The 26,240-nt window shown below is 32.9% G+C and overlaps 1 protein-coding gene and 1 pseudogene across 1 annotated transcript in view; both read right to left on the bottom strand.

Moving 5' to 3' along the window:
- The window catches only part of LOC111612543 (multiple epidermal growth factor-like domains protein 8), a 136,763-nt gene that overhangs the window by 83,981 nt on the left and 26,542 nt on the right, over positions 1–26,240 (bottom strand). Inside the window, exons 4-14 of the mRNA XM_023353773.1 lie at positions 24,937–25,114; positions 24,670–24,763; positions 19,954–20,146; positions 19,614–19,792; positions 17,372–17,599; positions 17,069–17,260; positions 8,579–8,824; positions 5,189–5,292; positions 4,965–5,114; positions 4,714–4,868; positions 704–822 (exon numbers count right to left, since the gene is read on the bottom strand). Coding sequence (XP_023209541.1) covers positions 704–822; positions 4,714–4,868; positions 4,965–5,114; positions 5,189–5,292; positions 8,579–8,824; positions 17,069–17,260; positions 17,372–17,599; positions 19,614–19,792; positions 19,954–20,146; positions 24,670–24,763; positions 24,937–25,114 — 1,838 coding nt within the window. The remainder of the gene's footprint in view (positions 1–703; positions 823–4,713; positions 4,869–4,964; positions 5,115–5,188; positions 5,293–8,578; positions 8,825–17,068; positions 17,261–17,371; positions 17,600–19,613; positions 19,793–19,953; positions 20,147–24,669; positions 24,764–24,936; positions 25,115–26,240) is intronic.
- Positions 11,112–17,002, bottom strand: LOC111612545 (annotated as a pseudogene).

Genomic DNA, 26,240 nt, shown 5'->3' on the forward strand with positions numbered 1-26,240 from the left:
GAGTCAGCGGATTTTTTGACGACTCTGACTGTGACTCCAGCTAAAACACCAAAAATCCACGACTCTGACTCCACAGCCCTGGTCTGAATGCAATGTAACTTAAAGAATTATTTATAAACAATTTAACAACAATTAATATGTCAAATATATTCCAATCTCTATAATAGAAAAATCTGTATTAAAAATAGAATTTTAGAGAATTAAGACTTAAAAAAAAAACTAACAAAAATTTGAAATTGGAAATGCTTTTTTAAAAAGTGCAACTCAGTAAAATAGCTTCAAAATATTTTTCACAATTGTATCCTGCAATAAACATTAGTTTAAACTAGGGCTTCCCAATTGGGTTGATGAGCAAATTAAACACATATTGTAAATGTATACATAATATTTTAATATTGTTTAATTATTTAGTAAATACAATCCTTTAAAAATTCTTGAAAATAGTTTCACTGTAATTTTCAAAACTCTTCAAATATAAAAATAATGTATATATATTTAAAGAGATTGACAGAGGAAAAAAGGTTCTTAAAAGGAGTTGATACACAAAAAAGTTCAAAACTACCAGTAATAATTTTATATACAGTTTCATAATATAATCTAATTAATGATTAACAAATAATGAGTAAAGAACATGCAAGTATAATTTCTCAAACATTATATGTAATAAATTATTTTATTAAAATTAAGATATGTTTTTATATACCTTTGCACAATCTTCACAATATATATAATCTGAACAAACAGGACAATTTTCAGGAATAGTAATGATGTAATTATGCTTGTTATCTCTGTGATAAAATGGATGATGAATATCGATTAATTTCNTAATAGTATTGTAATTGCAGAGATCCCCAACCCCTTTAACCTTATTCTGGTTTGGATGCCACTTAGATGATAATTGTTCTGACATCCTCCCATTTCTTCAAAAGATTTTTAGTAGCAGATGTTGACATTGGTCCTCCTTTGTCTTCCTCTTTTTCACAAGAAAACACATCTTGCTGAGTTCTTGGTATTCTTCATTTGAGAGTTCTTCTGTCATCAAATCAGTTTCAGGTTCCATTATGAGCTCTAAAATGCTCTTTATTTCTTAGATCTGATTTTAATTACTCCATTAGCAGCTTGAGACTTCTTGATATATCTTTCATAGCTAAGATTGTGCCTACTGTAGACCTGTTCAAGCCGTACTGCCTAGAAACATCAGACATCTTGTGCCCACTTTCTACCTTTGCTATTATCTTTTACTTGGTTTCTATGGTGAGCACAGTTCTTGACACTCCTCTTTTTAGGCTCCATAATATTATCAGTTTCTTTTTTAAATAAAAAGTTCAGAAAAACACTTACAAAAATTCAGAGAATAGAAATCAATTAGCCCACAAAAAATTATTTAGAAGCAAAGCCTGGATGAAATTCAAAATTCGGTATTAAAACGTTAACGAATATCTGATGGAACAGTTAAACTTTCACCTTTTGTAAATAAACCCTGATGCAAAACTTAACAAGTGCCTGTCCGACAGTCTCACGAATATTATAAAAAGTTATTTCTCAGAAAGGTAAAGAAAAAGCTGGAATTACAAGGTTTCAAAATTTGGAGGAATATTATTGTGAGACAAGCAGAGGGCCAGGGGTTAATCCCTCCTGACCACTTACACTGCACAGATTGGTAAAACCAAGTCTTGGAGTCATCAGATGGCTAGGAGGGCAAAATTGAGTGGAGAGTGCATCAGTAAGCCGGGAGGCATCCTTTCAATGACAGGAGACAGGTTTAACAAATAAACAAAGCATTTATTGAATAACTCATCTAAGTTACAGGAGGCGATAATAAAACTAAGGTTAAATGGGGTTATGCTATACCAGGGGTCGGCAGTTTGTCAAGTGAGAAGAGCCAAATTGTCATGGAAACAGTATAACAAAAGTACCAGAGAGCCGCATATATAACGCCTACTAGGGGGCGTCTCCCTGGTGCGCGTTACAGGCATTCCATGACAATAATAAACTCCTATTACAAATATACTAAATTATTTATATTGTTTTTGGCCAAATGAATAATAATAATTTATACTGTTAATTTAAATGTGCAAAATACGACACACGACAGGGGTGCCTCTAGTGGCCGATTTTGGCATAACGTTACACGGATGGACACGCATTCAATGGGTTATGTATATATAGATATGCTTCAAATGTTGCCACTCGCATGCGACTCATGTTGATCAACACAAGTGTGGTCATGTGTGAACAGACTAAAGAGTGGTAGAGAGTACGCCGTACGAGTTGAAGTTTGTTCGGCAGCTCTATCTCATAAATTCATAAGTTATAAGGCTGCGGTGAAATGAGGCGAGGTAAAATTGGAGTTTATGTTCGAAGAGCCACAAACGTCTATGCAAAGAGCTGCATGCGGTTTGCGAGCCGCTAATTCCGACCCCTGTGCTATACTATTTACATAAAATGGGCGACTAATCTCATCTAGGTTGCTTGACTAACTTTAGGGCAAGAGAGAGAGAGTGATTTTACAAGTTCTAAATCCCCTAAATACCTCTCAGAGTAATGGCGAGTTAGTGCATCTTCTGTATGGAAGAGGTAGTAGTCCTTGGTGTCTTCTGTCCGGTGTCTTCTCCGACGGGATCCAATTTCTTTGCACGGAGATTGACACAAGTACAGAAATCACTTCTGTGTGTGGATGTGCGCTGAGCTACCAAGGCTCGAGCTTTTATTCAGTTGTCATGGGAAAGGAGTCACATGATCATCACATATTGACAATAACAGTGCATTCTTGACACCTATGTGTCAACTTTCCCATCTAATTGTTATAACAAAGTGTGACCTCTGATCTAATTCTCGCCAGGAGTGTTTTTCTATCGGAGTTGTTTACATTTTTTTCGATAGCTGCGTTAAATTCACGGATTTCACACCATACTACTGATCAGTATTGGGTTGAGCGTCGATGTTGACATCTCCTGTGCTCCAAAAGATTTTGAATTGTTACCTGAAGACAAGGGAAAATCAATTGGTATTCATTATTTTCTGTTGCTTCTTTTTATGTTTGTTCAGTAAAATGTTTGTTGTCCGATCATAAAAAGCTTTCATGAAAGTATTCGTTATCTGATTTGTTTGCAATCCTAACTGATCACCCACTGTATAGATTATAATTAAATCTTTGTTCTATAGCCAATCCACATCTGTGGAATCCAAGTCATGTGGACTACTACAAAAAGACCCAGAGGGATTTCAACACTAACACAATTAAGAGAGCTTTTAGCTTCTGACCATGGAATCAACATCACTTGTAATTAATTCGAACCATGAATTTAATAACTGGCCTGGTGGCAACACTAGTGACTAATCTCCTATGTTGCAGCACTTTTACGCAAGCAAACGTTGTGTAGTTTGTGGCTGCTTCGTGCCCATGTAGTTTACCAAGCAAAAATGGCTTGTAGCCTCATGAGAAAAAAGGCAGCGCTTTGCGAGAGTGTGACTGAGCGTACACTAGCTCTTGCTTCCTGTAGTTTGCGGCGGCTCTTACAGTTCAGTTCACTTAACAGAGTTTGTTTCTGACCAGATTCTTTATTTATCCCATATTGATCACCTTTTTAATAACATTATGAATTGCACCAATAGATCTTTTCAGAGTGTTGCAATCTGTCTATAAGATTTTCCTTGTCTATAGTACGAAAAGATTTTTCTCACTTTTTGCTCAGTTCTTTTCTTCATGGAGTTTGTAAAAACTTAAGTCAGAATGATACAATTATTATGGGAAGCAGGTAAATGATGTGCATTTCAATACATATTGTTTATGAAGTACATTTAATTATATGATGTAATACACACACTGTATGAATAATTATTTTACAGTGAATTTGGTTGTAATTTTTATATTAATTCAATCACTCAGAAATTTGAATATTTTTTACTTATGAATATGATATATTTGTATGTAGTTATTTATAATAATGAGCTAATTAATTGTTAAATTGGTATAAATAAACATTGAGTAAAGTTATAACCAAATTTCAAGTATGTGTATAATTTCTTTACAGAACTTAGTTTGAGTCACTATTTTATTTCAACCATGTATTAGCTCTTCTTTAACTTATACTGTAGTAGTACTGTTAATGGCAAATACCAAGTAAAGAGTTTCAAGGAAAAAAACTTGTACAAAAGCTGATAAATTGTTAAAAGAATAACAGAATTAGCCTAGTATCTTCTCTTGCCAATATGTCAGGGCCCATAAGGAATAAAGAGTTTTCAGTCTCAATGAGCTCTTCACACTTACAGAAAAAAACCGAAAACTTGTTATTCGTTATGGGCCCTGACGTATTGGCAAGAGAAAATACTAGGCTAGTTCCAATACAGGAGCGTCTAATTGCCAATCTGGAGAGACGCTACAATAACAACAGAAAAAATAAAGCTGGTGTAGTCAGAAGAAAACAGTACGTTTTCACTTGCTTACTACTATTTAATTGTAAAAATTAAAATTCAATAAAAGATGCAAATTTTAACATAAAAAATGTAATGTATCACAAATTACTTAAAATTCTAAGAAGAAAAAAAACAAACAGATAGCAATTGCAACTGTCCAATAAGGGCAAGGTATTAGCAGCATATTTAAGTAAATGAAAACAGTATTTCAGCTTAAAAGCTCAGAATCTCAGAATACAAATAGTTGTTTCTAAATATTTTTATTTTGAAAAAAAAAAAAAATCAATTTTGACTGACCTGAATGAGGACCAGAAAAATCTCCTTGTACACAAACTCCATTAGTTGGATTAAGTGTATTTCCACACCAGCCACATGATAAATCTTTTAAACAGGATTTGCAGTCTGCATGTCGACTACAATCTCTACATTGTGCACCAGGTGTGGTGACACCACTATGAATGTTAAAAATCAATACTTTTAACATATTGAAAAGAACACTACTTATAGTTAAGAATTAAATATATATTTACATAATTTACTTTTATTACCTAGGTGCACTGCGATCCTCGTCAACCCATTCCCGACAACGACCAAACATAAAAGATGTTGTATATGTGGCAAACAGAAAACAGCTGCGAGTTTCTTCACACCATGCACAGCGGCCTGGATCTCCAAGACACGAAGTGCAATTAAAACGCCTAACATAAAAAAATTAAACATAATCTTTAAACCAAAACAGACATTTCAAAATATGCTAAATAAAATAACTTACAAATGACAGGGAGTGGGACAAAGATCTTGATGTCTGACGGCATCTTCAAATCTACCTCTACGACCACAGTGAGCTTCTTCAATCAGCCATTCACAATGATCGACCTATAAAAAATTTAAGCTAATAGTAAATAGTAAAGAAAATATTAACCTATTGAAAACATGGCAAGCAATCTTAGGTTACTTCCAACGGTAAAAAACTTTAACACATTGTAAATTTCCTGACCTCAATCACTAGTCATTAATTAATAGGTGTATTACAACTTTTTAAAAAAAATGTTCTAGTCTATTTCCAATCATATTATGGAAAGTCATGTGCATATTTAAAAAATTTATTATATCATATTTCATTGTTATGTAAGTCACATTTATGTTTTGAATTTGAACATTGCCATGTGGTGCATAGAATGCTCTGTTTTTTAAAAACTGCTCAAATAATATTTGATTTATGGGTGTATTAATCCAGTAAAGATCTCTGAAGTGATCAAAAACGTTTATTTGGTTGTTTTTTACATTAAATCTATCTGTTAGAACCATTAGGTGTCTTTAAATAGGTTCATTTTGAATAAAGGGTGAGAGTTTTTCACCCTTTTAAGAAAACAAACTCCCCAAAAGATATTAAAAATAATCAAACAAAATGTAATGATTGCAGAAAATAAAATAATATTTGGGTTCAATTCCTCTCACTGTTATTCATAATTACACAAACAAGACTGAGTGAAATAAAGACAATGTTAATCAAGTAATGACAAAACACAATACAATGCTAACAAATAAACAAGACAAATGAAAAATTGTTAGATAAACAAGCATGACTTTATATGATGTAATATCATATGTAAATATGTAATATTAGTAATGTACAAATAGTAACCATTCATCACATTGTTTTCATATAAGAATTTGAAGATTTTAAATATCAAATATTTCTTTCATTTCCTCAAACTGCATCACAATGAAACTACAATAACTAATAAATAATCATTATTTTTTAGTACTGCATATATTCTCTAAATGGATAAATATACTTAATTTGATATGTTAAAATTTTAAAAATATATATATAAAGCCTTACTTATGAAAATAAAATGTCTTCTTTTTATTCTGCTTGCACTTAAAGTATTAAGGTATGTTTGAAAATACTGTAGTATATGATAGTAACGATGAGCAATGTCATTAGTAATAACAGACATCAATACATTTTTTAGCACGAGATTAAATTTTCAGATAAACTTAACCTAGCAAATTATCAGGAAGATGACAATTACAATAAATTAATTAGTATATATCAGCATTATCCTAAATTTCCTCAAAGCTCAAATATAATTTTACACTTTCAGAAAATGTCTCACTTAAAATTATAACCCTTGCTCACTAGCTTTCCAGAGTGGTGAGGCAGATTGCAAGCAAAGTACTGCCAAAAACTTAAACCATAACATTTTTTAATGATGTATGGTCTAACTGATCTTACTGGTTAGCATTTCCAAACAAGCCCTTAGAGAATTATTTTTTCAATGTCCATCATACATTCAGCCAGTTCCACTAACACATAGCTGCTGGATAATGAGGAACAAAGTATAATATGGTCAAACTATCTACAAAAATTTCAATCAACTCAGACTCAAATCTAGGTAACACTTAAAGAAACAGACTAGTCTCTTTAAAATCCTAGTCATCTGGTATTCTTATTTCATGTGATAGTACAATTTTATTTTTAATACTATTTTAATGTATGAGTAAGTCTGAATCAGGGCTGTGGAGTCATGTAAAAATCTACCGACTCCGACTCTTCCTTACCACCCGACTCCGACTCGGGGCAGACATGTTACTGAAAGAGACCTGGAAATTCTGATGTCATTACGTGATCTCAGAATAAATGATTCAATAAATAGAGTTCTAATAAAGATAGAATGTAGAAACTTTTTATTCCAAAGCTAAAAAACTCCTCTAAGTAATATATAAATATGTATTCAATAATTTTTACTTTTCTGGCTGTTATATATAACAGAGGGAAAGCATAGCGCTCGGTCAAAAAATGACCCCTCCCAAATTTTTACATGTTTGAACTCAGGACACCTTGAAATTTTGAGATATGCAAAAGATTTGAGGTTTTTTTCTATATGTGTGGATGTCAGACTGTGTGTGGGGGGCATGATTTTGTTCACTCTGTTTGAAGTCTAATAATTTCTGTGGTCAGAGTGGTTGGAATTGGAGTCAGATGGTTTAACACAGGAGTTAGTTATTAAACGTCAAAGTGGTTGAACTAAATCATGTCCCCATATATATTCTAACATTTTAGGCGAGAACATCTTAACGGGTTTTACTGTACTATTATAAAATGACAAAAAAGCTTACTTTGAGGGTAGAGATGGGTTTTATTATTATTTTTTTAATAGTATTAATGCTCCTTTATATGCAAGCCACAGTGCCACATTTTGTTTCTTAAACTTAACCCATTCTGAGATATTGTTTAATATCTCAGAACAGAAAATAAAGAAATTAAACAAATTAGACGCCAACACACACATGCACGCAAATTTTTCCCCTTTTATTGACTTTTTTGAGAGGTTCAGGCAGTCTCCAAATATGTAGATTTGCAAAAAAAATTTGGAGGGTCAAATTTGGCATGATTCCAATACTTTTCCATATTATATATACATAACAAGTTGGGAAGTAAAAAAAGAGTTGGAGTCAGCGGATTTTTTGACGACTCTGACTGTGACTCCAGCTAAAACACCAAAAATCCACGACTCTGACTCCACAGCCCTGGTCTGAATGCAATGTAACTTAAAGAATTATTTATAAACAATTTAACAACAATTAATATGTCAAATATATTCCAATCTCTATAATAGAAAAATCTGTATTAAAAATAGAATTTTAGAGAATTAAGACTTAAAAAAAAAACTAACAAAAATTTGAAATTGGAAATGCTTTTTTAAAAAGTGCAACTCAGTAAAATAGCTTCAAAATATTTTTCACAATTGTATCCTGCAATAAACATTAGTTTAAACTAGGGCTTCCCAATTGGGTTGATGAGCAAATTAAACACATATTGTAAATGTATACATAATATTTTAATATTGTTTAATTATTTAGTAAATACAATCCTTTAAAAATTCTTGAAAATAGTTTCACTGTAATTTTCAAAACTCTTCAAATATAAAAATAATGTATATATATTTAAAGAGATTGACAGAGGAAAAAAGGTTCTTAAAAGGAGTTGATACACAAAAAAGTTCAAAACTACCAGTAATAATTTTATATACAGTTTCATAATATAATCTAATTAATGATTAACAAATAATGAGTAAAGAACATGCAAGTATAATTTCTCAAACATTATATGTAATAAATTATTTTATTAAAATTAAGATATGTTTTTATATACCTTTGCACAATCTTCACAATATATATAATCTGAACAAACAGGACAATTTTCAGGAATAGTAATGATGTAATTATGCTTGTTATCTCTGTGATAAAATGGATGATGAATATCGATTAATTTCCTTCGTACACATTCAGATGTTTGTTGACACCAACCACAAGCGGCATCACTCAGGCAGGAAAGACAGTTATGATGAATGTGACAAGATCCATTACTATATGGTTCTAAATGAGATACTGTAATAACCTATAAATATAATCAAATTACTTATTATATTAAAATAATAAACAATATCATATTTTTATTAAAGTCTAATAATACACAAAAGTATTATTTTAATAAATTATATAATTGTTCATAGAGCTACTGAAATGTTTTCAATGTCTGTGAACAAGTGAAAAACTAGGATTTCAAATTACTTTAAGCAATTTTAAAAGCATTTTTCATTCTAATATGTGATTTGTTTTTTAAAAAACGTTTTATATTTTTAACTATTATAAAATGGCAAAAAGCTTAATTTTGAGGGTAGGGATAAGTTGTATAAAAAATTGTGAATGCTAATAACGAGTAAAATCATCTGTTTTTATCTTCACAACTAGGTGCATAGATAGACACAAGGCATTTCTACATCATCTTTATTTGGAATATCGTATAGGCCGATAAGCAGACATAAAATATATAGCTTTTCCTTACATCAAAGGCTTCTTCAAAGAAATAAATAAAGATTGCAACAAAGTGAATATAAAACTTCCTCCAACTTATGAAAAATTGCAAAAAAAGAATACAAAAAATCAAACCTGACCCAAGCAATAAGATAGAAGAAATATATAGCACAATGAATGCAGTCTACTCAATACCATGCACCTGTAGGAACCCAAAAAGCTACATAGGAGAAACTAAAAGAAAAGTAGAAACATGTCTAAAAGAACATATTGCTGATTTGAAACATAGAAAAATAAATTTGGTGTTTTACAAGCATAGTACAATAAACAATTGTAATATAAACAAAGATGATGTGAGAATTTTACAAAGAAACAAATTGGTACAAAAGAAAATTTAAAGAAAGTTACGAAATAATAAAAAGCCAAAAAAATAACATCAATAAAAGTTTAAGCATTAAAATTCATGACAATTGGTTAAAATTATTATAATAAAGTCAATAATATTATCAACAGCAATAATAATGATTCTAATTATTACTACTATTATTAAGATTAAATTATAGTATAAATGTTTTTTAAAGAAATGCTAATATGCCAACGAGATTAAACAGTACCTCATTATCACGAACATCAAGAGTATATGCTAGATGTTTGATGTTAAGTCAAGAAACCTTAACTGTAATAGTACTTTTAAGTGTAAATATATTTTAAACTATAATGGTATTTTAACAGTAAAACAATTTTAACTATAAATAAGTAATTTTAAATGGAATGTATACGTATCAACACCACCTACAAGAAATCCCGGAAGTTGTGGTATGTTGTAACCTATTATAATAAACATTTTGTAATATGAGAAATTCATGATATGTTTTATTATGTAGCAGACAAATGAGGGGCTTATGCCCAAAATGCATATCGACCTATAGGATATTCCGAATAAAGATGATGTAAAAATGCCCTGTGTCTATCTACGCACCTAGTCGTGAAGATAAAAACAGATAAAAGAAGACACGGTTTCAGAATACACAACAGAGTAAATTTGTCATTAAGTCCGACCCTACTCGAGAAAAACAAGAACCCCTTGTTGGGAAGTCCCCAGTTGCCAGTGTTTAGAAATAACTTTGCATAAACTATAAAACATAACTTAAAACATCAAGTAGGACTTATCTATTATTCATAAAACAGTCTTTATTTATCACCTGTAAATAAACACAGGTGATAAATAAAGACTGTTTTTTCTGACTTTGTTTACTTAATTTGCAGAACCAGTTAACCAGTATAATATGTCCTAGTTGACATTTTAAGTTTAAATTAATAAATTAAGGGCACAAAGGCATTTAAATTTGTATAAAACATAGCATTTATTTATAACACAAATCTGATTCCAATATAAATAAATAAATAAATAATTTTTGCAATACAAGATAGATAGTATAGAGCAGGCATGGCCAACATATAGCCTGCGGGCTGGATCCAATCTGTTGAATGAATTTATGTGGCCCATGCTGAATCTTTCAATATTAACTAGTAAAGTCCGAATAGCTCGACAAAAATTCTGACACCTAAAAAAAAAAAAAGGTCAACAACTCCATTACTAATCTCTTAAGTATTGTACAGCGAAGAATGTTGATAGAGCATGATAATGTGAAAAATGTATCTGTAATCTCTATGTACAATTCAGTCTCTACGGGGTGACACCACACCAAGTTAAACACCAAGTTAAAGAGATAAGAGAGCTGTCCGTTCGTGGTTACGGACTTTGCCCTATTTGGAAATGGAAAGAAGGAGAAAGCAAGAGGTCAAAGTGTGAAAAGAAAGGGTAATAGTAAAGTTTGAAAGGAAGGCATGGAGGCCCCATGGGTGCCTGTATCACATTTATTGAAATAAAACCAGAAGATTACAATATGTTTACATAATATTTTAAGTGGTTGTCATAGAATACAAACTTTGAAGACTTGTGACAATTACAAAGCAGCAGGAAGCAGTTGATTTACAGAATTGGAAGGTGCAACCCAAAAACCGAAGGGTTACCAATGACAATGATGACAAGAAACTAAGAAGGAAATAGTTGTAATTGTTACCAGACAGTACAAATTTTAAAGATAAAGAGTACATTAACACATTTGTAGCATTTTTAAGGAGAGTGGGAGGCCAATAGAAAGTAAACACCAATTGGCATAAATGGATCACCATTCCGAAGAAAATTAAACGGATTTGGCAGCTGGGGTACAACAAAATGTACCGGACTACAGATGGTGGCCCAACTGATACAAGCAGAAATAAAACAGTGTTACAATACATTACACAGCACTGCCGGTGTTTACAGGAATGTTATATAGCGTACATTTACCATAATTATTTTACCCATTTCCTCACCTCCTGTTCCATGAAAGGCGTATCTTTAGGCTGTGGCTAGTTAGTTGGTAGAACTGGTGGTCTCTCTACTGAAGCCATTGGTGCTTAGAGTCTTTGTTTTATACACAAATTGCGTTAGCCTTCTCCACAGTTTTTTGTTGCTAAATACTTCCGCTGGGTTTGGTGGCCAGTTCTGTCCCTCCATGAGGCATGCGCCTATGAACGGGAGTCTGTCGTCGTCGTATTTTGAGCATGTGTAGAGGAAGTGTTCCGCTGTGGCCTCACTGGACTCATCACAGTCGCAGAGGTTGTTGTCCATTTTACCGAAGCGGTGGAGATAGGCATGAAAGTTGCCATGCACGGTCAAAATTTGGGTAGTCTCGGCATTTGAAGTGTAGTGTGTGGCCTTGACATGGTGAGTAATAGATGGAATGAAGGCGTAAGTTTTCCTCCCTGTGTCTGCATTTTCCCATTCGTGTTGCCACTCGTTGAGAGCTAAGTTGGTAGGGGTGACACCACAATGAGATCTTGCACCACCTCAAAATCTTCCTAGGGCAGCCTCTGGTTCAGCCTGTAGAAAAAGTTTTCTTTCCAATTCGGCCCGGGGGCAAAAACTGTTGGCCACCCCTATATAGAGCATGGTTTTTTCCGTCTGGATGCTGAGACCCCTAGTCCGAAAGTGAGTTTCTTCCTTTGTGTCTTCTTGTTTTCCTAGGTGATTGCCCTGGCCTCTTCACAACTTTGCAGGAAGTAGTTTGCAATGACACAACAGCAGTTCCCCACCAGCAATAGCAAGATATTACAAGTATCTATGGTTGAATCTCACCCAACGTCCTGAGTGTGACTAATCTGTCCTGTTGCTGCTGCAAATCTGCTGCTTACTATTTCTCTGCATCTTCCTTACATGTGTAGGCTGGCTTGAGTCTATCAATATTGACATTGATATGTCAATTTCTCACTACTATCTTAAAGTTTTTGTTTCCCCGCTTCAATATGTGATATGGTCCTTCTTAAGGCAGTTGTAACCGTTTTTGGACCGCATCAGTTCACAAGAAAATGTGGGAAGAGAAGGCAAGATCTTTATGAACTAACACTGTCGTTTTCTTGAGATGTGAAACTGGTATGATTTTCTGCATCTCCTCTCTCTCAGCCTACCAATAAAGATAGCAGATCAGGATGATCCTTAACTGGGGAGAGGAACTCACTGATAAATGTAGAGGTGCTCCATAGATCATCTTGGCTGTTGTTGCCTGGATGTTGTTTTTCCAAGCAGCTCTGAAACCCAACAATACTGTAGAAAGTGCCACGGTCCATCGGTTTGTAGAATGTGCTATTATCGCTGATTTCAGTTCGTGATGAAACCTCTCTACTTGGCCATTTGCAAACAGATGGTATGAAGTTTTACAAATTCTCTCAGTTCCCAACCAAGAAGTGAGGGCTGAGAAAAGTGACAATTTGAACTGAACTCCTTGGTCTGTTGTCACGCACAGTGGCAGACCAAAATGGGCTAGCCATCCCAAGTAGAAAGTTTCCACTATTGCTTGTGCAGTACTTTCAACTAAAGAGAATGCTTCTGGTTACTTAGAGAAATGGTCCACACAAGTGAGACAAAATCTGTATCCATAAGAGGGAGGCAAGGGTCCCACCAAATCTATGTGGATGTGCTCAAATCTAGTATTTGGAGTAAAGAAGACTCCCAGTTGGCTTCAAGTGTGTCAAGAGACTTTTGTTTGTTAACATAGAATGCATGAACGAATAAGTTCATGCATTCTATCAGGGTGAGAAAGTTTGTAAAGATGGTTAAAAACCTGCCGTCAAAAGTCCCTAGGCACAAGGGTTGTATTTGGTCAGTGGAAATGTTACAATATAAAATACTAGCTGGTTCTCCCATTGGAAGTGGCTTTCAGATTAAAGAGTTAGATGTATTAGTTTTTTAACTCTATGTCCTCTTGTTGCACCATCACCATTTCTTGAAAGTTGATGAATTTGCCAGTGTCTTGGTGATAGAGATGTTGACACAAGAGAGAGAGCATCCACTATTTTGTAAAAGGACATTGTCATCTCTTTTTACGAAACGAATGTCTGTAGTAAATTGAGTGGTAACATCCAAATGTCTCACCTGTCTAGGGGAACACTAATCAGTTTTTTGTTGGAAGGCAAATGTAAGTGGCTTATAGTCTGTGAGCAATATGAATGGACAGTCTTCAACCATATTATAAAAGTACTTGATGGAGATGTATGCAGCAACAGTTCTTGATCATAGGTGCTGTACTTTTGCTGTGATGGCGAGAACTTTCTGCTGAAGAAGGCTAGCAGCTGACAGTTGTGGGACACTTGTTGCAGTGCAGCTCCCATTGCCATGTTGGATGCATCTAAAGCAATTGTCAGAAGTGCTTTAGGTGATGGAAGAGCCAGAGTGGCAGCTTCCACTAAGTCCTTCTTGCGTCTCTCAAATACCTCTGCCTTTGCCTGCATCAGTTCGATATTTGGGCCTATCATTCTTAGCCGCCCTTTTAAGATAGGCATATAAAATTGCCTGTGTGTGAGCCACATGGGAAATAAACCTTCTGTAGAAGTTAACGATTCCTAAAAAACGACAAAACTCTTCAATGGTCTTAGGTTTAGGGAAACCCATGATAGCAGACACTTTGGTTGGTAAAGAAACAATACCTGCTGGAGATTTTGAAGCATTCAGCTTTACATCATATTGAGTAAAACATTGGAATACCAAATGAAGATGCTGTAGGTGTTCTGTTTCATCAACTGAGGTAATGAGCACATCATCAAAATATGGGACACAAAACTCTATCCCTTGAAGAACCTGATTCATGAAATGCACTGGAAGGTAGCAGCTGCATTAGAGAGACCGGTTACTGGTCATAAAGGAAGAAGGCTGTCTTTCGACTTAGCCTGAAGGAAGGTGACTGAATGAAGATGGGGTGGGAGGGAGAATAGGGTGGGTATAGAAGAGAGGATGGGATAGGTTGGGGGTAAGGGATAGCATAGGTTGGAAGTAAAGGTTGGGGTAGGTATGGATCCCAATGCCAACTTACATCGCGAATAATATAAAGTCAGTAGTACAACTGAATACAGAGACCAATCCGGAAGCAGAGTGCATTAGAGAGACCAAAACACATACATAGAGGACTAGCCCAACTACTTTTTGAGAGGCAGCAGATGCCTTGCACAATGATATATTCAAATTCCTGCCTTGCTGATTTTAATTTGTCCTGAGTAACCATCAAGATTTTGAAAAAACTAGGGGTCCTTTTGGCTCAATGTAATGTTGTACGTTGTGTCAGACTAGGTGAGAAGTAGTGGAAACTTCAGTCAGCTAAGGGAACTCAGCCAGGAGTTGATAAAATGGTGTATTCCCACTCACTGATCTAATGCTGGTTGGGGGGCCAATGGTGATCTTGCCTTTGGAGTTCATCTGGATCAGTGGATGTCCACTAGTAGTCCAAAATGGTGCAAAAAGTCCGGCTCCAATAATAGGTTGAGAAACTGCCTCAAGAATAAAAGGCCAATGATAAAACTCTTTGGAGGCCTAAGTCTAGTTTAAACAATTTTTAGTCATAAGTGCTTATGGTGGTCCCACTGGCTATAAAGAGCTACAGTTTTTCAGATAATCAGTTAGCTGGGTTACATGGCACAGAAAAAACGAACACATCTGTGCCTGTGTCCATTAAGAAACGTGTGCACATCAATTGATCGTAAAGGTAGAGGTGGTGAATTTTCAGAGTGCCATCACCCACATCACAGAGTGATGGCCCTTCTAGTTTCCCTGCTGGAAGTCACAAGGCTTGATGCACTTAACTGCTTTTTCTTTGAATTGCTGGTGATACCAACACTGGCTCTCCAGCTCAGTTTCATTACGACTCCTTGAATGTCAATTGATGGCTCATGCCCTGATTTCTGGATTGAGATCTATCCCAACATTCCAAGCATTCTAGGTGGGAAGAGATATCCAGCAATAATGCTTGTATCCTATGATCCTCTTGGGATACTGCTTGCACCGAGACAGAATTGTCTGTTGCAGCTAGGCTACTGTCTGTCATATCAGCTAGCCTGTCAAGGCTGTCATTGGAGATAGCCAGAATTTGTTGTATGTTTGACGGCAACCATTGTAGAAACAGTGGCTTTAGCAGATCAGCAGATTATGTGTGCCGATGCCTTGTTGTGCATCTCCAACAGCAGCTTGAACAGATTTTTATCTCCAAATTGCATTACTGAGATTAAATCCTTTAATCTCTGGGCCTCACTGTCCACATATTGACAGCACAGACAAGCTTTAAGTGCTTTGTATGGCTTATCTCCCAGAGGGTTTAGAATAATATCCGCTACCACCACCAGCTCTTCAGACTGAAGTGCTAAAACCATATGGTGAAATTTTGTCACTTCTACTATGACTCCCACTAATGAAAACTCCAACTCTATTTGACTAAACCTTATTTCAGGGTTTGCTCTCCAAAAAGTGGTGGCTTAACAGAAACCTTGGTGACTGTCTCAGTTTGTGGTGATTGCATCTCGAATTTGGGGATCTGGTTAAAAAAATAGTTCTTTCACTTACTTCTTAATTTCATTGGCTATTGCTAGCCCCACAAAGCAGCAATCCAAAAAAAAGAATTACCATATTCTGAGCATCCAGGGTAGTAAAGCACATAGTCGTCAATTTGACTAACTCTCATAGATTCATTGGAAAAAGTCGTTTTCTCACACTGTATACATTCAATTGAGGATCTGCCCAAATCTGTAAAATCCATATGCGATTTTTACCGATGCTGATGGATTATGATTACGTTGACAATGTCCATTGCCTTGTGCCCATTCGAATCACGTTCGGGTCACCATTTGTTGAGAAGTCCCAACTTGCCATTATTTAGAAATAACTTGGCATATATTAAAAACATAACATTTATTTAGAACAAAAATCTGATTCCAATATAAATAATTTTTGTGATATAACATAGAAAATACAGAGTATAGCTTCTTTCATCTGGACACTGACACTCTAGCCTGAAAGTGTGAGTTTCTTCCTTTGTGTCTTTTGTTCTCCTATCTGACTGCTCCGGCCTCTTCACAACTTTTCGGGAAGTAGTTTGCAACCACAACATTCTTTATCTCCCCACCCCTTCAACTTTTAATCACCGAAATTTAATAGCATCGATCTCCCTAATAAACAAACCTCCTTGCAAAATTTCAGAAATTTTTGAGAGAAAACACAGGAGTTATTAAGCTTCAAAGATGGTGAACAAAATCATGCTAGCATCGATACGCACAGAAAAACCTCCAAAATTTTATGCATTTCTCAACGATCCTGAGCCCAAAAATGTAAATATCTTGGGGATCATTTTTTGACCGATTGCCATACTTTCCTTCTGTTTATATATAACAGCTAGGAAAGTAAGAATTAATAATTCAGAGTATAACATATGGAAGAAAATTTCAAATCATCAAAATGCATACAAACCTTTGGATGGACAGGAAAAGCGTTCCATACTAACTGCATAGTAGCACTTTCATTATAAGCAACAGGTAAGCTCATAGTGAAATTTATTAAATATTTATGGCCAGGACTAGTATTAGGGAAGAGTGGTCGATTATCTGGTCTGTGTGCTTTTATACGAACATAAGAAGTGCTTGTATTACTTGCTATCACCTCCTGTAAATAACATCAAAATAGCATAATTTTTCTTTAATGTTATAATAAAATATTATATATACGTATATATGTTATATAATTTTATTAAATAATTGAATAAAATTAATATACCAAATGCTCCTCTGTGCTATCATTACTCATTTGAAGTATAGCTTTTGCACCAGAAAATCCCATGTACATTTGTAAGAAAGATCCATTTTCAGATAAAGGTCTTGCACTTAGTGGATGAATAAAGCCCGAAAATCTAACAATGTTTTCACCTCCACTAAGTCCTTCTCGTTCTCTGGAAAACTCAGTTTGGATCTGCAGATCTTCTGTTGTTTGGTTTATATATGATAACTGAAATAAATAATTATATTTATTAATTAATCTAAATTAAGTAATATAACTATGAAATAAGATTATCTATATATAAATGTACAGGGCAGAGAAAATCTTCAGAGTTTCTGAAGATTTACTCTGCTTTCAGATTCTATTCCAAAATCTTTCACTAATAAAGAAATGCTAATTCTTTTAGGCTCATCANGTTTTACTATCAATATAAATGCTAGTTCAAAAAACATCAATATATTTTAATCTGTATCTTTTAGGCTCATCACTATTGTGAACATATCTTAAGAAAAACCTTCCTATATTACTTTATAATTTTAAATCATTTTATTGTAAACTGTACAAAATTTTTATATTAAATTTCATTATATATCATGATTTGTTAATATATACAAAATAACTGATCATCATAAATGTTTTCATTTTTATTAATTTTGAATCCAAAGTGGAATTTAAATCTGTAACCCAGAATATATGCAATATGCAATCATTTGACAATATAACACTAAGCAAATAATTATAGCAACAATCACTTGATGATTTATCGTCAATCTAAAAATGTATGATTTTTATGAAACATTCCATTCATAGATGGCACTATACTACTTTACATTATTCTGTACACTGTGTTTCACATATTTACTATTAAATAACATTTTATTTTTAATAATTTTTATAATTTTTCAAAGCAAAAAATTTCTGTGTGTGAAAAGAAGTTTCTGAGTTTGTTTTGATCAAAATGTACAGCACAAAATGGCGGTTCGTGCAGAGTTACTCAAGAAAATGAATTATATAATCGAAAAATTTTATCTGTAATTGAATTGTTGTAAATTATACTGCTCCTTGTATGATATGTCCTTGTATGATATGATTTTAATTCTTTAAAATCCACAACAAAACCAATAACAGAATGCTTAATTAAATAAAAGAAAATTAAGTTTAAATCATTAATATGAAAAAAACATTGAAGAATTTAAAACAACATACTGAAATATATAAGTTTAATATTTGGCAAAAGATGATTATGTAAAATACAGATAATCTAATTTTAAGTAAAACTACTAAAACCAGACTATAAAATCAGAAGAAATATTGTTTTCCCAATCATGTAATTTAAAAACTTTATTTAAAAATTCAAATAATGACTTTATTTATGGAATTCTGTATGAGATTCTGAATATTTTAAGCTAAAATATTCTAAAAATTAACAGAAGATATTTTAAAAATTAAATATAATATTTCGATATTTTTATTGAAGCTAAAAATCAAAGAGAACAAGGAACAAATGTTTCTTGGGGTTTCTAGGTTGTAATATTTAAAATATTACAACCTAGTTGTAATATTTTAAATATTACAACTAGGTTAGCAAAGTCTGTTAAAGCCTTTATTTTTTCCAAATAAATCAGTTATTTATTAAAAACAAATGACTCTATGTATAAACATTAGAAAGAAAAACTCAACAGTTGGAGTCAAAATATTTAATGAGATTAAGTGCTTTTTTCTTATGATTTTACATTCTCATCTTCGTATCTACTACATTCAACATTATCATTTTGATAATTCAAAAGAACAATTGCATGTGCTTATAAACTTTTGAACCAAACCGATCAATAACATAAGTTTAAAATTTTAGACATGAAGTTCATAAACTAGTTAGTTTAAAAAATTTTATTGTCAGAAATGAAATCATTTTTGAATTATCAAAATGTTAATGTGGAATATTGTAGATCTGAAGATAGGAATATAAAATCCCAAAAAGTGTTTAATCTCCTTAAATATTTCAATTCCAATAGTTTAAAGTTTTTCCTTCTAATCAGTTATTTGTATCAAATAAAAACTAAAATACTTACTTTCTAACGTTGAAATTTTTCATTTAATTTTATATTAATAATAATCATAACATTTTAAATTATTTACGTAGTATAGTTTAAGATGTTATATACAAGTTAGTATACATGTAATACTGATATATTAAAAATCACATTAAGCAAATAAGTAAAAGTTCATTTCATAATAAGCTTACACCATCTGGTTGTTTCCAATTGACTGGATGTCTATACTTAAGAGAAATAAGACCAGGTCTAAAATCTTTTGTGCGACAATCGGCAATTGTTGTAATATCAGTCCCAGTGGGACCCCACCATTTTAATTCTGATATTGGAATGGAACTATTGTGAATTGGTCGGCACGTATCTGGTGGATCTATAAATCATTAGCCAAAATTAATATAAATTCATAAAGAAATATTTGTTATAAGGTACTTTTAAATGTTTTTAGCAATTCTTTAAAACAATTGTTTTAAAAAATTTGAAAAATATTAATCTTCTATCTGTAAATCATATAAAGTTTATTTCAAAACTTACTATGAATCGGATGACATTGTGACACTTCTACACACCAACTACATGTTGGTTGAAGGAAGGGATCCATTGTATCAGTGCTACCAATAACATTAGGACCAGAAGCCTCACCCCAAATCAAACAAGAATGGCAATCTTGTAACGTTGGACAAAGACCAGGACAGGAGTTTGCACTAAATGTTCCACTTCTGCATTCCTATAATAATAAAATTCAATATCAGATATACTCATAAATACAAATAAACTAATTTAAAGCATTATTTAAATTGACATCAAAAATACTGTTACTTATAACTAAACATTAAATCAACCTGTAGATGTGTAGCTTGTAGTTTGATCCAGTTTCATGTTTTACTTATATTAAAAATAAATTGTTTTACTATCAATATAAATGCTAGTTCAAAAAACATCAATATATTTTAATCTGTAATAAATATTAAAAAAATCCAGCAGAGAATGTGGTGCATTGTGTTAGAACTTTGTCTGCTCATAGAATAGAGTTCACATTCCTTAGTCTGCCAGTTCTTGAAGGCCATTGGTAAGGCTCTCACCAGAAACCTGCAGTAACTCCTCAATATCCTGCTGTATTGATTAAACCTAATGATAAACCTCTGCTCGTTGAGAATTCTTGGATACCTTCAGCCATAACTTCTTCCACACTTCCTCCGTGCATTTACTAGTTAATTCTTGCCAAGCAAAGCCAATATTGCCTATGGCATCCATGATGTTATATTTTTTCCAAAATTGCACCAAACAAACATAGATTTAAAGGAAGTACACCTTTTTACCACTTTTTTCTGATTGGTTTGTGTTCGTCAATAATCGTATTATGTATGAATCAATAAAATGCCGCAATAATTTAAATCATAGTGTGAGACAGAGGACCAGAGGGAGGATCCCTAATGACCACTTACACTGCACAGATTGGTGAAACCCGGTCTCAGTTGTTGGATGGCTAGGAGGGCAAAAAGTGAGTGGGGAGTGTGTCGGTAAGCTGGCAGGCATCCTTTCAATGACAGGAAGCAGGTTTAACAAATAAGCAAAGCATTTATTGAGGAACTAAATCTACATTACAGAAGGCGATAATTAATTCTAAGGTTAAATGCAGTTATAATAGACTATGTACATATAATGGGTGACTATTCTCGCCTATGTCGCTTACCTAACTTTAGGGAGAGAGAGAGAGAGCGATTTTACAAGTTCTAAAATATCCCCTAAATACCTCTCAGAGTAATGGAGGATTGGCAAATGTCTGTATGGAAGAGGTGAAGGCTTCAGTGTCTTCTCCGATGGGATCACAGTCCTTTGCATGGAGATCAATAAGCACAAGTACCAAAAATAACTTCCATGTGCGGACATGCCCTGAGTTCAGGAGTGCAAGCTTTTATTCGTTTTTCGTAGAAAAGGAGTCACATGATCACCATATGTTGACATTAACAATGCATTCTTGACACCTGTGTGTCAACTTTCCCAGCTAATTGTGATAACAAACGGTAACCTCTGATATAATTCTCACCAGGAGAGTTTTTTCTATTGGAGTTGTTTACAGTTCTTTTTTTCCGACAACTGCATTAAATTTGCGGATTTCACAATAGTAAATTTTGAGCTTTCTTTTAGGCTTTGAGCAGACGGTGGTATATCGAATCAGTGTTAAGCAGGGTCTTACTGTAATTAGATTTTTACTTAAGGACAAACAATCTGGTAAAATTTATTTTATAAAAGGAAATGCATTTTGAGCTATTTTTCCGCCATCAGAATTTATTATAAAAATTTTTATGGAACTGCAGAATAAATTATAGTAAAAATTAACAATTATTTATTATCATATAAACACCACAGAAAATTAGATTACTGAAATAATTTTTAATAGTAACCACTGAAGTAACCAAATATTTTAAAAAACAAATGAGATAAAACAAGTAAAACTAAAATGTGAGGATTTTAGTTGGTGCAAGGCGTGAGGATTGAGCTGTATTGTAGGTATTGTTGTTAAATAAGAATAATGTCAAATAAGTTGCCAGATGCACCAGTTCTAAGATTTGATTGTGTAACTTAGATTACCTCCATAGGAGAAAGTCTCTCAGATAACAAAAGCAGGTTCCAATTTAATTGATGGGTAAAAAGCTTGAAAATCCAAGACTGTTACTTACTCCTTATCATACAAGTATTGAACGGGACTGACCCAAATTGTCCAAGAAATAAGGAATTGCCGACACATATACTATGCAGAAGCTTTTTTTTTATTTATAAAGCGATGCTTATGAGATAATCTATCAATTATAAGAGCGTTAACTTTGTTGGCAGCTTGATAGTCCTTTTTTTGTATATTCTCTAATAAATAACGTAAAGCTTTGCGACAGCTACAGCATGGACTGTTTATATTATTTGATTTAATAAATGCGAGTTCATTGTTTAATGATATTTTGTATTTAAATCTATGATTATGGAAAATCAGAGGGTGATAGAAAAATTTCAATCCCATATTTGAAATCAGTACATAAAGTTCTATTAGACACAATTTCTCTCTTCTGTGTGCCAAAAATCACATTGACCAGTGTAATCAATTCTCAGATTCTGGTAAACATAATAGATCTGGAGAAATAATAACAAAGCAAAATTGTATTCTAGACTATAATTGTAATATGGGTGTAATTGATCTGTGTGAGGAAGTGTTATACAATTATCCATGCATGAAAAAAACAGTGAAATGGTATAAAAAGGTGTTTTTTCATATGTTAGATATTGCACTGTATAATGTTTTGTTTGTGTTGACAAGTAACAAAAAAACATGTCATTTCTTGATTTTTGTATGGCAGTTATCAGAGAAATTATGGAAAAGTTTCACACAAGCAGACATGTAACCTATTGCGGTAGACTGTCACATGAAAATCCATTGTGTTTATCCAAATGGCATTTTCCTAGCTATATAACACCCACAGAAAAAAAAATATCCAATTAGAGTTTGCAAAGTATGTTCAGCAAACAAAAAGCAAATAGAATCACGTTACCAGTGTGAACAATACTCCATTCCACTATGCATTGTTCCTTGCTTTGAGATTTTTCCTACTAAAATTAACTTTGAAATAAAATTTTTTGTTTTTACATTTATTAATATGTCTATTTTGTGTGTGCAAAATATAAAGTAATTTAAAACGATAGAATAGCCACAATTATTTTTTTCTGAAATGTGTAATCACATTAGGCTTAACATTAAAAAAAATTTAACTTGGCATGATACACAACAGAAAAAATATTCAACACGCGATAGGTCAATTAATTTTAATGTTTCATTGTGTATTTATCTCTTTATCTTTATGTATTCCTTTCTTTTATTTCATTTTATTTAAGTGCAATCATTTTTGAATTTTTTGAATACAGTAGAGTCTTGAAAACTCGGCCTAATGTGGACCGAAGGGTGGCTGAGTTTGTGAAAATGCCGGGTTATCGGGAATGAGGTTAAAAAAAAATAAGTATGAGTGTTTCCTCAGAAAATACTGTACTGTACTTGTATGTATTGTTTACTTGAGAATACAACAGAGAATAAACTGCCCAAATACCCTTAAACCAGGGGTGGCCAACCTTTTGCATACCATGTGCCAATTTTTTGGCAGACGAGTTCAAACACTTTTTATACAGTCTTACGTTTAATGTTAGGGGTTGATAAATTGAGGTAAGAATAAATCTGCTTCGCTTAGGAAAGAAAAGGGAATAACTTAATCACGCAGTTGAATTAATTAATTTATGACAGTTTATTGAAGAACCAATTTACAATAGTCAACAATTGATCTCCTGTACGAGAGGGCGATTGCCTCATGATGGTGCTATTGCTGCCAGAGTCTCGTTTGGTGAAGATTACTCTGCACCACAATTATTGGCACTGAGAACGAGATCAGCTTGGAATAACTTTAATCACAATAAATGTTTTCGGCCATTTACACGCCTGTAAACTGATCGGAAATAAAGATCGCAAGACTCAAAATACATGCATACATTGTAATTTACTATGTGGAGAATACTCATTTTATCTGCAAAATAGACCATAACGAATTGTGCAACAAATGAACTTGCCAAGACAGACTATAAAAAATTTATTTTTCTATATAATCGCAAAAAAGCCAAATCTGGCAATTTTGCTCAGAACTAACTGAAGCGCCATTTGTAATCGTCCAATGCTCCACGTTTGGCGCATGCACCACATTTTGGCCACCCCTGCCTTAAACAAAGGAAAAGTACGTCCTTTATCATAGAGCCTTTACTACATGAAAATGAAAATTAATGAATACACTGTGTACAGTAATTTACCTGATAAGACAGACCTCAGAAAAATACTTTATGAGGTATAAAGCTGTCTATAATGAAAATTAATTAACTAAGGATTTTTTTGCCCTGCCAGGGTGTGGCCGAGTTATCTGGACTGCCAGGTTATTGAGTGCCAAGTTTTCGAGACTCTACTGTATTTTCAAACTCTTATGCTCATTTTACAATATCTTAACATTCAGATGATAAAATTTGAATTTGTATTCTAGATTATTATTGTCCAAACTACTATTGGGGCATTCCATTACGTATTCTACTTGAAGGTTGTTAAAAATGTCCAAAAATGTTTTAGTTACTAATTTTTGCTGTTTCTTCAAAGTTATTGAGTGTCTTTAAACTGTTTATTTTGTGCTGGATTTTGGGTGTATTACATAAAAGTTTAAATCTAATAAAAGTACTCACTCTCTGCATAGTCTTTTCTAAACAAAATTCTTGGTTATTTTGTGAACACCAACTACAGGAAGGATGAGCTGTACAATTTTCCTTTGACCTGTGACTGTTAAAATGCGTAAGAAACAATAATTTACATACTTCAAATTTGGAAACCTTTACTATTTACATAACATTTTGTAAACTAAAAATTATATATTACACATATTTTCATATATTTTTTTCAATATGAGACACATCAATATCTATTATTTAAAGATAAATTAAAACTATAATAACCTGGAACATGCTGATGCAGGTAATTGTTGACCTCTAATAGTAACTTCTGGTGGCATAACATAAGCCAACAAACTTCCTTTCATCATTCCGCTATAGCCTCCAGCAATCAAAAGAGTATGGCCTTTTCGAACACCCATTGCATGAGCAATAACACCCTGCGGTATAGGATTTTGCAAACCTAAAATTAAAATTGTGGATAACCTTAAAAAGAGTATTCTCATTGGATCAAACTGTATTTTTGCAGATTGTCCAGCATGCTGGTCTATCTGGGAGACCATGAAATCAGAAATTTTCATATGGTAAAAACTGGCATGCCAGTTTAAGTGAGGTTATACATCCCTCTCTAGAGGGTGCATTCAAAAAATGAATGAGTTATGTCATGTAAAAATGAACAAATTTTTATTCTAAAACTGTAAAACTTTCTGCATTGCATCAAAAACTACAATTATATGTTTAATTTCTTCATTTTGTCTTCTTTCTAACAATGTAAAATACTTGTGGAATGCCCAAAGTGCTTTTTTTGTTTATTTTATTGTAATTTGATTCAAAACTACAAAAATAAATAAATTAAATTTAAGAAAATTTGCTGTAAATTATCTCAGCTTACACTAAATGTAATATAGTATATTTAGTGTTATAAATGATATTATAAAGTTTTGTAATTCAACTTACACTGATTAACATTGGCTTTGTGTGAAATTTGAGAGGAAGGTGTTATTTTTAAGTATTGAGGTTGGTAATAGTAGCCCACACTAAGTACTACTAATACTAATCTCAATAAGTCATTAAATGTTTTATTGTAAGTAAACAAACATCACAAAGCCTGATAAGTATATAGAAACATCCAAGGATCGCATAAATGATTGGGCTACAATTCTGCTAATTATCCAGGTCAGTTCTTTTCTTCCAGATAGTTCTAAAGTATTTAATAAATTATTAAAATTATAATTATTAATTTAGTTAAGAGATGGTACCTAATGTCTACATCTAGTATCAAATTACTTTGGATTAATTAATTAAAATTAGCGAAATTGTAGTTCGATCATTTAGGCGATTGTTGAATGTTTCTATGTTTTATTGTTTTGTAAATAAAACTCTCTTCCTGATTTTAAGTAAGTAAAATTACAATGTTGTTATTTTATTGTACTCAGAAGTATACAGTAGAGTGTCATTTATCCGAATCAATTGGGGATTGGGGTTGTTCGGATAACTTATTTTTCGGATAACCGATTACATACGAAAAAATATATTAATTAACCCCTTAAGGACATTGAGATTTTTGATATTTTATAATCATTAATTTA

Source organism: Centruroides sculpturatus, unplaced genomic scaffold (genome assembly GCF_000671375.1).
Source record: "Centruroides sculpturatus isolate CEXI.00-Female unplaced genomic scaffold, Cexi_2.0 scaffold1680, whole genome shotgun sequence".
NCBI lineage: Eukaryota > Metazoa > Arthropoda > Arachnida > Scorpiones > Buthidae > Centruroides > Centruroides sculpturatus.